General features: G+C 41.9%; 1 protein-coding gene across 1 annotated transcript; it reads right to left on the bottom strand.

Annotated features, from left to right (window-relative positions):
• Positions 1-41: 41 nt before the first annotated feature.
• LOC132989966 (solute carrier family 2, facilitated glucose transporter member 1-like) lies at positions 42-11,257 on the bottom strand. Its single transcript, XM_061057921.1, has 10 exons — positions 11,026-11,257; positions 8,961-9,053; positions 6,421-6,581; positions 6,094-6,334; positions 3,403-3,565; positions 3,035-3,222; positions 2,777-2,881; positions 2,579-2,680; positions 2,294-2,497; positions 42-1,374 (listed from the first exon to the last, which is right to left on the bottom strand). The coding sequence occupies exons 1-10, from the start codon at positions 11,041-11,043 to the stop codon at positions 1,168-1,170; spliced, it is 1,482 nt and encodes a 493-aa protein (XP_060913904.1). The 5' UTR covers positions 11,044-11,257; the 3' UTR covers positions 42-1,167.
• Between the last annotated feature and the right edge of the window lie 4,964 nt (positions 11,258-16,221).

Consider the following 16,221-nt stretch of genomic DNA (forward strand, 5'->3'; position numbering starts at 1 on the left):
ATCCCTCGACCTTTATCCCCCTGCATTCATCCCTCGACCCTCATCCCTCTATTGCACATCCCAAGACACTTACCTCATCCGTTCATCCCTTATCCCTCCATTGTTACCCTCATCCCTTCATCATCCCTTGACCCCACATCTCTCAACCCTAATCCTCATTTCATCCCACATCCCTGGACCCTTACCCTCAACCCCTTCATCCATCCACCCCTCATAATCTTCCCATCATCAAACCTCACTCATCATTTCTATCTCTGCCATCCATATTAAAATCTTTTTTTTCAAATCAATATCGTTCTTGGCGTGGTCTTAGTGTTAGTGAAGAATACACTTATCTAAAAAATCAATACATGACAAGTTTGACTCTGAATCAAGTCGCCCTTCACTTCTTAACAAGTTAGAAGTCAACTTCACATCCAAATGTAGTGCAAATCTTTTTTTCCATCAACTCCTGTTTTGAAATATAAGTTGTCTCAACTCATGCTTCAACTTCTGTATAGAAGCTTCAATGACTAAATTAAATAATGAAAAATATTTACAGTCGAAAACCCACCACAAACTCACTCTCAGATGACAAACTCACTTTCAGGAGCAGTGTGTGAGATTTAGTGACATCTAGTGGTGGGGGTTGCAAATTGCAACCAACTAAAGACCTGACTCCCCCCCAACATACCCATTCTCCAATCCTTTCCCACTATGTAGAAACTTTTTTTTGCCCTTAAATGCAACAAAAGGCTGTTGCTGAAAGATGGCGCTGCAACTTTGCTGACTCCCTAAAAGACGCTAAAGACATCAGTGCAAGGTAATAAAAACACAACAACTCTTAATTCATGGGATAAAACACATAAAAACATAATATAAACATTTCTGCAGATCGACCCCTGGTTCTTGACAACTTAAAAAAGCTATGGGTACCAGTCTTGCCACCATGGTAGAGGCAGAGATCATAATTCCTAGACTACAGACTGATCCCATATTTACTAACACCGATAACCTCAGTCAGGTCATCCATCTTTTTTTTTTACAGTCCATGTGAAGTCTAAAGCTCGTATGTAACACTAACATTGGCGTACACACATGTGAAACATGACAGTAATGCTCTAAAAGTTTACCCCAGGCGTGAAACGTAGCTTCACTGCACAAGAGTGTGTTTTCAGAGACACGTTTTCAGAGGTCAGGGTCCTCCCCCCGCAGGGTGTTAAACTCTTCAGGAGCAGAGTATTTGTCAGCACCGTGACCCGCCGACTGACGGAAACCGGCTGAGATCTCGTCAAAGGTTCGGCCCTTCGTCTCGGGCACCTTGAAGTAGGTGAAGACGAAGAAGCCGAGAAGCAGGACGGTGAAGATGATGAAGACGTACGGGCCACAAAGTAGCTACAGGGATGAAATGTGAAGGAAAAAAAAAAGTGGTGCATCATATTCACAAGGCAGCAATTTACCTTGGAGGTAACGCTCAGGGAGGGAAGCTGAAATTCTGTTATGATGTTGTACTGCTTTGTTCACGGTTGCAAATAATCGTAGAAATCTGTGTTATGTCGGCACATGAACGATTGATTAGCAAAAAAAATCCAACAGTATTGATAATCTGAAGGGACCTGTGCCTCTGGATTTGCAATAACCATGGCCATTGACACAAAGCCATTAAGTGTTAACATTTTGTCAGTTTCCCTATGAGTATACAACTTGGAGGAATGCAACATTAGGATTGAAATTTAGTCTCCAAACCAGGAGCATTCATTAAAGGCTTTATATGTGATTTTTCACACTTAAATGTAACAGAAATCAAGTATATCCTCTGAAAATAACTCTGTGAGTCATGACTGTCTACAATGGGTGTAACACCCGAGTCCCACTGTCTGTGATGCTTTCCGAGTTTTCCCCGAGTCCTATCTTCAGTTTGTTTACATCGGCGGGACGGCGGCCGGCTGACTCCTCCCCTTGCGTATAAAAGTTGTTTAATTGATTGACTAGAGAAAAGAAGAATAACATACTGTACTCACTGCTTAACTGTGTTTCTAGATCACGGTCATTTCAGGTAAATTTACATGCAGTGTGAAGATACGAGCATAATAAAGATCGCTAGTATTAGCATGCTAACACAACAATGCAGCGCGAGTTGTTTTGGTTTCATGCTGGTGCTCAAGTGTGACATCTGCTGGATCAAAAAAAAAAAAAAAAAAATCGCATATAAAGCCTTTAAAGGGGTACCAAGTAGTTATGGTAAGTGGCATTTCTGCACTGGAGATAAACTCAAGATTAACAGCAATAAAGTTTTGGATCAAGGCTGTCTCACCTCAACATACTGGAAGCCCATTCCCACCAAGAAGTTGGCAGACCAGTTGGAGAAACCGGCAACTGCAATGGCCGCAGGCCGTGGACCCTGGCTGAAGAGCTCGGCTACGATGAACCACGGGATTGGCCCGGGGCCGATTTCAAAGAAGGCTACAAAGCTAAAGATGGCCACGATGCTGATGTAGGACATCCAGCTGAAGTGGTCCTGATGAGCACAACAAAGCAAACACGTTCAGTCACTTCAATCTTGGGAGCCGTGCAATAACGGGTGATCTCAGACACTTACCAACAGCGCCATAGCAACGGTTAGAAAAACTGCAGAGATCGCCATTCCCATCAAACCAATGAGGTGAAGAGGTCTCCTGCCCATCCGCTCCACCACAAACAACTGCACAGAGCAGATTGTGACTCATTACAAAATGAACTGTTGCCCACATCCTGGAGTTAACCATCTGTTATTCATAATGGTTAGTTATCGACTTACAGAAACCACAGTGAAGGCCACGTTCACCAATCCTGCGCCGATGGTTGCATAGACCGGCTGGGACACACCAGCTCGATGGAAGATCCCAGTCGAATAGTAAAACACCTGACGAGGATGACATAACACAGAGATTGTTAGCTGCACTCTAGGCTCTGTGTTTTCAGATTACAGAAGACCATGCCTCGGCTCGTCCAACTGGGAAGCCAATGGCGATTGTTAGCAAGTTTGTAAGAAGGACTTTTTGGTTCTTTGACTTACAGCGTTGATACCAGACAGCTGCTGGGAGAGCTGCAACATGATGGCGACAAAGATGGGCTGGCGGTACGATGGGGAACGGAACAGCTCGAGGATGGTCACCTTTTTCTCCCTCATCATCTGCTGGCTCTCCTCCTTCATCTCATGCATGTCCTCACTCACCTCATCAGTCCCCCGCAGCTTCACCAGGACTGCAAGACACACAAGTACGAGTTACATCGACATCAGAATGAAACAGGATTTACTTGTAAAGTAAAGCTGAGGGTGCAAGGTGGGGTAAGGAAGTATGTGAAACGAGAGATGATGTATGAAGTTGTTAAAAATTGTATATTTTGTGAAATGTGTGCTAAATGTGTAAATGAGTATCTCACTGCTGCGGGCTTTGCTCTCCTCGTTGCAGTTGATGAGGAGGTATCTGGGGCTCTCGGGGCAGAGGGGAAGCAGGATGCACTGCAGCACGGCCGGCAGCAAAGTGATGCTCAACAGAAGGGGCCACAAGGTGGAGTTACCCATGACCTCTTCAATCCCAAGGACCTACATGAACAAACACACATGTTGACACAACACTCTACTGTGCAACGGGAGACGTTGGACCCTTGAACTTCTTTATTTAGGTCCATGCAGATAAGAAACAAGGTTCTGGACAAGCCTGTCTAATCATGCTTCAATTGGTGGTTACCCTAAAGTCAAAATCACAAACCAGAAACTTGGTAATGGCCGTAAAGAGGTGACAAAGAATGACTTCTACAATGGTCAGTAAACAAAGAATAAATGTTTGACAAGTGTTGGACAAATGTTGCAAACCCAACAAGCCTTCAACAACAATCAACAACATCTTAAAATCTTTTTACCGTGGCATAAACTTAATCACGAAAACTACCTTTTGTTGTTTGAAGTCACAGAAGTTGAAAGCTTTACAAGCACACAATAATCTAATTACGACCAATTATCAGACTAAGGCTTTACTGAAATTAAGTTGTTGACATGGGATGCTTTTACGCACTCACTTTAAGTACAGCACTGTTGTGACCAGAAGGTGTAATCCTTAGAGACGGACCAGTTGTGTCCACCCCAATCAAGTCACACTTTACTATTTACAAAATGTAGCTACTGTAAACTAAACATAAAAAACATAATGTGATTGCACTAAGCAGAAGTCTGGACAGTGCAGGAAGAAAACACCACCAATGCAAGACCACTTCTAATGACGACTACGTGAAGTGCATCATGTATAAACAAGGTGCCTTGTAGGATAGATCAGGTGCAAATGCACGGCATAGATGTTTGTGCGTATAAAAGAGGTTTTGTGTCTTTTTGTCCTCTGAGCAGGAGTTCTGCATCTGTGACCTGACAGTAGGAGCTCAAACTCGCTCAGCAGGGAGAGATCAGGACAACTGGATATAGCCTTGGCCTTCCGCACGACCTTCTTAAATCCACAGTTTGTGTCTCGGAATAAAAACATCTCTGCTTCTTATTATGTCTGCCTCAGTTTCCTTTGCAGTGATCAGTGGATCTAGATATATTAAGAGAATATCTTTGTAGAATACCAATCAAATCATTGACTCACTAAAATTGGAAAGCCTGAAATGATCCCTAAAACTTTACCCAGTGTTAATCCGTCACCTAAATTCTACCCGATAGTTACCTTACAGGTTAGGGATTTAACAGTCGTTGGTCTTTGTCAACCCTGTCTGGTGGCAGCTTATCAAAAATGGCACAATCAAAATAAAGAAATAACAGAAAACACACGCCTATCAGAAGTTGCACTTGAGCGCCATCTCCTTGGTTATCTGCTTCCTGATTAAAAAAAAGCTTCTCAAATGTTTCCAACTGTCTGCAGGAGACCTTTTGATCCAAGACTTATTTGAAGTAACACAGGATGATCTTTGCTCTTCTGATCTGCAATAGGATTTATCCCCCTCCCTGGAGTTTCGCCATTGTCTGGTGGAAAACACTGTGGACCAAAATGAACATTGGCCAACCCCAAAGTCTCTGGTCCCATCTTGGCAGATAATCCATTGGTTTGCTGTATTTTCAGCCTGAACAGTAATTGCCGTTGCGGTGAAGGTGCAATCTCATGCTGCAGAAACTAATTCAGATCGTTTGTTTGCTGCCAACTCTGGTGCGTCCAGGATTTAAACAGTCCAATTCTATCCACACAAAAAACTATCATCAGAATCAACAATGTGTTCTTGTAGGTTCAGTGCATCTTAATGGATAGCCTTGATTAATTGTTGGATGTGTCTGCAGTGCACTGACTTGACCATAACACACATCGATTCATGAACTGTGTACCAACCTTTCAACGTCTAAAACAGTAGCTTTCATTTATTTTATTTTGTGACTCGGAGTGGGCCAACTTGTTGTTGCATTTGGTGTAGCCATTGTCGCGCTTTAGCCAGCTGCACCAAATGCAACCAAAATAAGGTAACCATGAATTTTCTCTCCCTGGATGAGAGCTATTTAGGCAACTTTGGAAGTCCTGCAAGAAAACATTGGTACATTTATTTCTGCTTTTAATAAGATTTAATTACTCTCACTGAAGAAAAGTCATAGTGGTGGCCTTTTCTGCAGCCCCTGTGTCCTCTGGTGATCTATTTATGATTAGGGTCCATTTTCTTGCCATCTCAATCTGGCTGAATCAGTGGTGAATCTTTGGGATTCTTGGGTTAATGCATTTTTTCGATTGGGCTTTGAGGGGGGAATTGGTTGGTTGATAACTACCCTTGGTCCACCACTACAATTTGTAGGAAAAGGATAGGGTAAAGTTTGCAGGAACAAAGAAAGGGGGCAACGAGACCAAAACTGTTTTACAAACCAGGCCGGGGGTAGACGCCTGGGTAAAACCAATATGTCCAATTGGACATGTTGGCGAGGAAATTTCTGAGGTAGCATCACCATCCAAAGTCCATTAAGCTATTAAATGACACCAGAACAGAATATTAAAGAAAGCCTTTATTGTCATTTTTTATCACAATATATGCCTCTTTTTTTGTCAGTCTTAAGCAACTGGCGTTTGGAAGTAAAGAGGTTAATCAAGTTTCAAGAGATCTTGAACTCACCTGCGCCAGGAGAATGCCGATCACGACACCAAGCTGATGTAGAGTGCCTAATGCTCCACGCAGAGATGTGGGTGAGATTTCCTCAACGTAGAGGGGCACAAATCCAGTGGACAGGCCTGAGTACAGGCCAATGATGAAACGTCCAATGATGAGCATCTCAAAGGAACAGGCCAGTTTGGAGAACCCCAGAAATGCAGCAGCAATAAAGGCAAGGACGTTGGCCATGAGCATGGAGTTCTTCCTTTAGAGATAATAAAAACATCATTGGTTGTTTTCTTTTTTAGGAGAAGGCGTGCTTGAAAATGTTAGTGATATGAAGACTCATACCTGCCGAAGCGGTTGACAAAGAGTCCAACAGAGAAGGAGCCGAGCATTCCTCCCACAGAGAAGATGGCCACCGAGAGCGACCACAGGGCTGTTAAAGTGGTCTGAGAGATGTCCTCTGAAAACCTGCTGTGCCACGTCTCATTGTAGAAGTTCTCAATGATCTAAAACACAGAATAAACACAATACCCTCAATGTGTGTGAGAGCAAGACTCTACATCTTACAATGACGGCTGACCAACCTGTCCAGACCACTTTGCTCAAAAAGAATAATGTTCAACATCTACAGACTTCTTTGTTATTAATTCTCATAGGACCATCCTCATCAGTACCAGGTCCAAGTTAGATGGCCAGTTAGCGATTTCTCTATTGTGCAACAAAGTCTTCCAATTTATCATATGGTAAAGTTTGGTGTGTTTATGCAGAACAAAGAGGTTGAATATTTGTGTAATAATATTTTTATTGAAGTTTCTTCAAGATTCCCAAATGTAGTTTTTTTAAAGTTACTCCAAATTTTTAAGCATGTAAAAAATTACTTACAAAATCTTTTTTCCAGTCTTTGGAAAAAATAAACCAGCTGAAACGCTTTTAGGATATGGGGAACGCCACGTTGCATACATGACAACAAAATCAGGCAAAACTGCATAAGTCTTAGTCTTAGTAAAATCCTTCGAAAAATTGGAGACAAGCAAACAATTTCTAAAAAAGTATTTTGAATAGAGTCAACAAAGTCAACTTGTAAGGTGAAAACCAACGCTGATTGGCTTTTTCCAAAACAGCTTTGCACTAATTTGCTGCTCGAATGGAGAAAAAGCTGATTTAAAATTGCTGATTAAAAATGTTGTGTTACTTTGTCTAAGTAAAGAACTCCACATTACCTTTGCCTGCTTGTTTAAAGTGTGCTTAACGACCTTATCTCTGCCTGATCATTATATTTATACACAGTTTGGAACAGCTGTTGTTTGCAGTGGTCGATCGCAGCATGGACAACATGCTTAACTGCTCTGATAACCTTGAGCTCCTTTATCCTTAATGCGTCCTATAAACTGCTGCATTATCTCATTAACCCGCTCCGTGTCATTTCAAGTTTCTGTCAGACCACCTTCAGATGCAGTTGACAGGCTCAGAGGCTTCCCAGTGGCCTTAAAGGCTGAGATTAACATCCGAAACACAAGCCGGTGTCACGCAAAGTTGTTGGCATCCCAGAACACAAACTCTCCTCCGTCTCACTGGTGGAGAACAACATCGATTTTCCTCCCAAAATTAACAGTTGAGTTCAATTCATTCACACTCACACAAAGTCCCCTAACTCTTCACCCAGCACGATCCAGATGAGAGGAGCTCTAATTGATCGACATGTTCGAATGCTCTGTCAGATTAAGTTATTATTGTGTGCTCTCTGGAGATAAGCTTTGAAAGAGGGGTTTTTCATCCTGGATTTAACCTCTCAGGCAACATCCTTTGAGCTGCTGTACCTCCTCTTCTTGTTGGAGGTTTTTGGGGCTGAATGCAGGAAGTTAGAAATCCTGAAGACACTGTAGACTTGAAGCTGAAAATGACCCCAAACTGCACTGCATGTCTTGGGTGAAAAATACATTGAGCTACTTTCTTTGCAGATGATTCAATTTATTACCAAAGTGATAAAGTCAAAGATGATTGTTTTTTTTAATAAAAAGGTAGAATTGAAATAGTTTTACAATTTGGGCATTAAACTTGAGCTTTTTGTCACTTAGAGTTACTACAACGCTTGATAGCCAATGGACCTGTTTGGTTGGTTTGCCAGATATGACATTAAGGCTGTGTGACTCCGGCTCTGAGCCGAGTACCCTTGACCTAAAATTCCGGTTCATTTGATCAGAATCAGAATCAGGGTTTATTGCCAAGTACATTTACACATACAAGGAATTTGACTTGGTGTATTGGTGCTAAACAATTAACAAGGAAATAAAGCAGAATTAGCAACAACTTAAATAATACAGTATAAGAAGCTATTACAATATATAAAATAGAATTTAAAAATGTAAAATATATTGATCAGTGTGAACACAAACGTACCGTACTCGTACCATACTCAGGTACGATTTATGTGTACTCAAGTACGGTCTGCAGGAGATGTAAACACAACCGTATATGACGTAACTCTAAACAGCTCCTGTAGCCTCAAAAACTGTCATGTCCGTGCAGCACTGGCCCGTTTCAACCTCTGAGCTGCAAGGTACATGTGGAAGTAGGAAGAGGGTCGATGTTGGCATCTCAGAAATAACAGCCTGCGAATGGTTTCCATGGTTGTTTCTGCTTTTTTGCAGATTTGCAAACCAACTATGTGCATACTGCCACCTGCTGTATCGGACAAGTGTAATCAGGCACAGAACGATGATACCAATGTAAACGCATTCCAGTGGGGGGGGGGGGGAGCAATCGTGTATGAAATGTGAAGTTTGGGACTGATCCTCTCAAACAAGAAGGTCTGAATAACTTCTAAAGGGAATGGATTCAGGGTGAAGTCATAGAGTTTAGAGTCTCTCTCACAACAAATTACTCACGATCTGAGGAGCATTGATGACACCTGTGTTGTAGCCAAACTGTAGAGAGCCAATCACAGCCGTCCCCACAGCCATCATCAGCTGGGGCGTCACCTGGGGGTTATGGAAGAGAAACACAGAATATGTTCAGCAGGAAATCACATATCTGCATTACATCACACAACAGATCTTAATGAAAACAAATCAGCGATGGAGTCCAGGAAGAATTACTCCAAGGGGACAAAGCAGTGTGCGTATTGTATCGTATCCATAGACTGTAAATATGAATGTTTGAAGCCCGAGTGATGTCGCCCGTCTGTTCCTGCAGGGGGCGCTGGAGTCCCATCGATGGTGGTCTCCATGCTGGAAATGCTGTCTCAGTCTAACTTTCAGTCAACCTAACGACAGGCAGAGAGCTGGAGCTGAGGAGGGTTTTAAACCTCCTGACAAACCGTTAGATGGCGCCCACCTGTCAATCAGGTCAGCTACACACCTTATTGTGAATAACTCTTATCCTTCATCAAATCAAAACTGATGAGTCATCAAAACATTCACCCCCCGTACAGTGTGTGTCCATCGAGACATGAGCTAATCACACCTATTTGTCTGTAAACATGTTAGTCTCTGCTGTAAAAACAGACTTTTTAGAATGGCTGTGTATGTGACTTCCTGTGCTTCTGCAGCCAGCCTCTAGTGGACACTCAAGGAACTGCAGGATTTTTGCACTTCAGCATCGGCTTCACTTTTAAACACCGGAGGTTGGAGCATGATCGATCGTGTCACATCGTGAACAATGTGGATTCAGGAACCATCCATTCCTGCATTTCAGCTTCAGAAAGTAAACAAATTATCTGTCGTAAATCTACAACTGGTAGGACCACTCGATGGAAACATCCTCACACAGAAAACTTAAAAACACTTTCCAGAGGTTTTTATGTTTGCAAACACGAGACAGAGAACCTCTCACTCAAACAATTAGTAACCCAAACGAACCCTCATGTTCATCTGCTGCATTCAAATTAAACTCCTTTACTGAAGCACATCTTCAAATGTGGACTAACATTGTTATGCAACCTTCATACTGGGGCTCAATTTTCCCCCGCTTTCACTGCATCATGTTCATGAACCCTATTGTCCCTCAGTGCGAAGAAGACACCTGCAAAGACTATATGCATCTAAAGAGCACCAAAGACATTTCTCACTTGTATTGCAAACTGTCACGCATTGCGAAAACGAAGAGGAGGACCCAGATGCAGGATTCACTAAAACTATTTATTCTTTACACAAAAGGCAAACAAAAACTTCCTTCCAAAAAATCCAACAAGAGAAGGAGCCAGGGGTAAACTGACATGCAACAAATGACACCGACAAACACATACAATGAACTGACACAGAAGGGCAGAAACACAGAGACTAAATAGACATGGGGTAATCAAACACAGGTGAGACTAATAACACAGGTGAAGACAATGAGGGCAATCACAATGGAGGGAAACACACAGAGGAAGGAATGGACACAAGAAACACTGAGGACAACTACAAAATAAAATACATAAAACACTGAAGACACACAGAAGTCAAGAATGAACAAAACCCACTAGAACATAGAGAAACACTAAACACTGAAAATACAAAACTAAATAATACCAAATCATGACAGCAAACACTTAAAAGTGAATATTTAATATTTTCTATGAAATACTAAATTTAAGTTACTTGACTTTTGTTTTTATTCTATTGTTTTATGTTTATTGCCATGCACCAAAACACTAAAACACTAAAACAAATCCCTCTTTTGTGTAAAACTACATCAGGTGTGATTTTATTTTTACTTTTTGCTTGGTCTTTGTGAATTAGCAGAGGTCATCAAATGTCAGTTGCCGGTTTCCTAAAGCTGCAGAATTGGTGACTTTAAAGCGTTAACCTGTGTAGAGCTGACAGAACTTCCCATAAAACACAAGTTGCATGTGATTTTAAAAAGTGCCACAGTGAGTGCTTCTGTGTGCTCTGCAGTGAAAAATATTGCTTTGTGCGTGATCGTCTAAGTGCGTGACAGTCCTGTATGGCTCACTCAGCATGCAGTTACCTTGCCGCTGCACTCCATCCCGGCTTCCTGGATCACTCACAAACTCCAGACTTCACCTTCACACTGAGAAATAAATCCGGCAGGTTTTTTTTTTCTAGTAATCTGTCTGTTTCGCTCGGTTCTATTTTCTACGTCGTCATGACGCTGTCTGCACTTTCTTTCATTCCAGCTTCAATGTAAACAGATCTTTCTCAGTTTCTCCCTCCATTCACCTGCGGCCGCGGTAAGCAGCTTAGTGACGTCAGCGCTAAGTGGATCTTAATGAGCTGGCATCCAGAGCATCCAGAGGAGCGCTACAATCTCTGCTGCTGATTGGCTGAGAGGCACACACAGCAACATGGACACGTGTATTGTCCGATGATAATACATTGACAGATTATTATTGGATATGGATCAGATATGGGAACCTTCTTGTAAATACAGCTGATTAAATCTGCAGGCCTGTACTGTGTCTGGTCAGCATATATGCCTTGTTAAAACAGGTGTACACATTCAGCAGGTGGCAGCTATTTCCCCTCATAACTCCATGAATATGGCTGGATTAGCAACTCCTCCTGATAAGTTTAAGACAAATACATAAAAAAAAACGTTATTTTTCGTGCACTTGTCCGTGCCTTCTCTTTTTGTTCACCTAAAAGGTCATTAAACTTTGTAGTTGCAGATTAGTGGACATAATCAGGTCCTTCAGCTCAACTTCGCCCCCTGGTGTGCACACCTGTCCCTGCAGAAGATATAAAACACTGACATGATCTTCTGAGTCCGTACACTTGTTTGAATGCATTATTCAGTGATTTGTCTGCTATCAGCATTATATTCATTTGTTGTTGTTTTATTTTTTTAAGGGGGGGGGGGGGGGCTTTTGATGCCTTTATTTCAGTCACTTTTGGGGGCATCTTGCCTGTATTGGATAGGACAGCTGAAGAGAGACAGGACATGTTGTGAGGAGAGAGCGGTTGGTGGATGACATGCAGCAAAGTGCCGAGGTCGGATTCGAACCCTCAGCTGCTGCGATGAGGACTGCAGCCTCTAATAATGGGGCGCTAAACCGCTCGTATATCTGCACTCCTGCCTGTGGTAAAGGAGCGACATGTCGGATTTGAACCCATGGCCGCCGGCTCGGAGGACTGTAGCCTCTGTGCATGGGGTGCAACCTAACAGCTAGGCCATCAGCACCCATATTTCTTATTTAGTTATTTTTACACCTTTTTTTCCTGATAAAAGAGTCCATCAGTATTAACTCATCCATTCATACACATTCACACACTGCAGACAAAGCAGAGTGAGCAACTTGGGGTTTAATGTCATGCTAAAGGACACAGGAGCTGGGGAATGAACCCCTGACCCTCCGGTTGAGAGACAAACGACTCTACCACTGGGCCACAGCCGCAAAGATATAAATATTTCTATTTTTATGATTTATACTTGACTCCATTTGAATGACACTTTGTCAGGAAGTGAACCTCAAACCTTTTAAATCAAGGTTTTTGTTTTTGTTTATAAATGTATGAAAAATGCAGTCTGACTCTTTTCTTAGTTATTAATCAGTCTGAGATTTATTTTCATGAGACACATGTTATCATATTTGAAATATTTGAAACATGATCACCTTAGCGTGCCATTCCACATGTTAGTATCATGAACTCCCTCCAGTATTATTTCTACACACAGACGTGAGCAGTTCAGATCCCTGACTCAACACATCATCGCTTCATAAACTCTCTTAAAGCTGTGTGTGTGTTGGAGAGTGTATGTGTGTGTGTGTGTGTGTGTGTGTGTGTGTGTGTGTGTGTGTGTGTGTGTGTGTGTGTGTGTGTGTGTGTGTGTGTGTGTGTGTGTGTGTGTGTGTGTGTGTGTGTGTGTGTGTGTTCCTCGTGTAAGTCCAGGTGAGAGGCAGTGGCTCTCTCCCTCTCTTTTTTAATCCTGTGGGGACAGCAGCTATTTATACGTACACTCTGTGCAGGCAGTGAAGCCAGCATGTGTGACCTGATGGCCACTCTGCTGGTTATCTATGATTTTTCCTACATTTCATTTTTGCAATGATCGGGCCAGGTAAGACAAAAGCTCAGAAAAGAAAAAAACAGACATTTCTCAAACTTGCATTCTTTCAAATGACCAGCAGGGGGGTGACTACTCCAGTGTGTTGAGTTCTCACATTACCTCAAATGTTTCCAACAGTTTTCAAAGCCAGAGAAATCCTTCATTTTATAGTTGTAACAGGACGTGGCTTGTCGACAGGGCCTATATGTTTTAGTTGCCATGGAAACACAACTATTACATCAAAGACTGCTGCATAAGGAAGCGTGAGCTGCTACTGAAAGCTGCCGTACTGTTGCTGTATGAGCTGCTGTGATAAAAACGTCATGTTAATTTTATTCTGATACATTAGCTCGTCGTTAAACATATTCTCTTCCTCAGGTCGGATTCACCCGGTTGTCATGACTACGGTCAGCTCAGAGTTTGTTTTCATCGGGAGTGGGGGAAGGGAGTAGCAGAGAGGATATCTCCCATGATTCCCCGCCAGCCTGGACGTCATCTTTTGTTATTGTTTTGATTGAGAGCCCCCTGGTGGCTGAATGTACATACTGTGGGTGTACGTCTGATATAGCTGCTTTCACACTTGCACAAAACTCCTAAAAATTTGATTTGGGGCGGGCTGCATGTGTGAACGCTAACAGCCGAATTTATACCTCGGACTTTGTGCAGAGTTTCTCCTCCAGGATTCTCGTATTTATTCTGCAGAAAGTCAGAGTGAGCTGATGTGAGAATGCAGCAGGACATAATCAGGAGAACTCACTGCGAGCGAGCTAGTGGTAGGGTATGGTGGCGTTTATTCCCTGCATGTAGACTCTAGCTATATGCAAGCCATCTTGAGATATGGGCCTCCACCCAAAAGGGGGAAGCCTCTGTGTCAGCAATGAATCACACAATATAAATAGAGAGTTAGAAGCAGAGCCAACAGTCTGCCCAGTGACAGGTGGAGGGTTTAAAGTGTGGTATGATTAATGATGTGAAGGATATCATATTTTACCAAACTGAGTATTGACCAATAACAAAAGTGTAAAAATACCACAAAAATGACTTTGAGGAAAAGTCTGAGTAGCAGAGAAGCAACTGCAACCAAAATGCACATGTTAGATTTCAGCTCATTTTCTCCAACTCACACACTCATACGTTTCTCTCCGACGATAACCGTGTCGGTGTGTTGAATTTGAGCAGTGCTTTCTTGTTTTTGTGTGAAGACAGTCGAAATGAAATGTGGATCTCTGGTGGAGATTCCAGATGGCGGTCTGAAATTCACTCAGAGGTGTAACAATCTGAAACCACAAACTACACTGAGGGCAAGGAAGGGTCAGAGACTCTCCGAGGACCAGGCGCCTCTTGACAATAACATTTTAGTTTACAGCACATGTAGTTCATCTTAGATTTGTTTTTATCTAAATACTACTGCAGCAAAGAAAACTCCCTGTGGACACCAACATCAAATCCATAAAATCTATTTGCAGTATACAAAAGCAAAGATCTGGAAGATATGCATCCATACATTTTATTAAGAATTATTTTTCCAGTGATAAATAGTAATCTCTGGGTGCTTCCTTAAAGGCTTTATATGTAATTTTTCACACTTAAATGTAACCGAAATCAAGTATATCCTCTGAAAATAACTCTGTGAGTCATGACTGTCTACAATGGGTGTAACACCCGAGTCCCACTATCTGTGATGTTTTCAGAGTTTTCAGAGTCCTATCTTCAGTTTGTTTACATCGCCGGCCCGACGGCTGACTCCTCCCCTTGCGAATAAAAGTTGTTTAATTGAGGGACTAGAGAAAAGAAGAATAACATACTGTACTCACTGCTTAACTGTGTTTCTAGATCACGCTCATTTCAGGTAAATTTACATGCAGTGTGAAGATACGAGCATAATAAAGATCGCTAGCATTAGCATGCTAACACAACAATGCACCGCAAGTTGTTTTGGTTTCATGCTGGTGCTCAAGGGCGACATCTGCTGGATCTAAAAAAATCGCATATAAAGCCTTTAAGATCTTTAAGATCTAAATTCCAGAGTTGCAAAAACACAAAACAAACACAGAAACAGTCCTAACTTGTTTGTTTTGTTTTATTTTAACTCACCTCATTAGTGTGGGCAATGGCAGTAGGACGTGTCAGCGTCCATCCCCTCACAGTGACCAGAATTTTATTTTGTCTTCTTGATTGCCAGAAAAGTATCCCGAGATGACAACATGAGTTAGTCGCGGTCTCATAAAAAACAACAACTGGAAACTGTTCGCTAACACAGTGTTAGTGTGAATGCTTTTCCACTTTGGGCTTCAATGTGTCAGGCCATCACGACTTCATCAGGGATGTTTTCTTGCAATGCAAATATGTAACACAGAACAGCACTTAGTAGTTTCCTTCTTTTGCGTCTCTGTGTTTGTTGTTGCAGGTCACTGGTAGGCGGGGTTTCAGTGACCTGGAAGCCCGCTGTCCAGTCTCAAACAAGCAGAAACGTCTGGTTTTTAAAAATGAAGCCAATGTGGAAGTGCAGAATCCTGCAGTTCATGTGCAGTGAATGGGTAAGATAAAGTGACAAGTGATGCAAAGGGGAACTGAGACACTTTTATTTATCTCCTACCAGATGTCTGAAAACACACAAAAAGTGTTTTACAACAGTACAATACCAGACAACAAATGATATAGAACAAAACCCAACAAGAGTAACACTATCAATGCAAGACAAACAGGAAAAAACAAAAACAGACCTGACAAACAAAAATGATAATTAAGTCAAATTAAATACAGGAATAAAGCAGTGAACCGATTAAAATATATGTAAATAAATAAAAACATAAAAAATAAAAATAACAAAATTTCACAACCACAACATGATTATTTCAGATTAGGCTGCATGGAAGTGTTACGTTGTCTAAAATCACATTCTATCTGTTAGCTAAACAGAAGTAGGGGGAGTGAATGATTCAACAGGTTGGAAAAGCATTTCAAAACGTTTTCGCAAACTCTAAATCATAACGAGACGGATCAAATGTCTTCAGGAACATTGTTAGAGTGGCCAAACCTCCACACACACACACACACACACACACACTCACACACACTTCTAATCAGCACACACACACACGTCTAATCAGCACACACACATACTCATTTGAAACTGTGTTCCTGTGTGGGAACAATGCA

This window comes from Labrus mixtus, chromosome 15 (assembly GCF_963584025.1).
Source record: "Labrus mixtus chromosome 15, fLabMix1.1, whole genome shotgun sequence".
Taxonomy (NCBI): Eukaryota; Metazoa; Chordata; class Actinopteri; order Labriformes; family Labridae; genus Labrus; species Labrus mixtus.

Coding starts and splice junctions, on each gene's coding strand:
- LOC132989966 (XM_061057921.1), bottom strand. Junction 6,335..6,420: donor TTTGTCAACCGCTTCGGCAG/GTATGAGTCTTC, acceptor TTATCTCTAAAG/GAAGAACTCCATGCTCATGG. Junction 1,375..2,293: donor TGGGCTTCCAGTATGTTGAG/GTGAGACAGCCT, acceptor TCATCCCTGTAG/CTACTTTGTGGCCCGTACGT.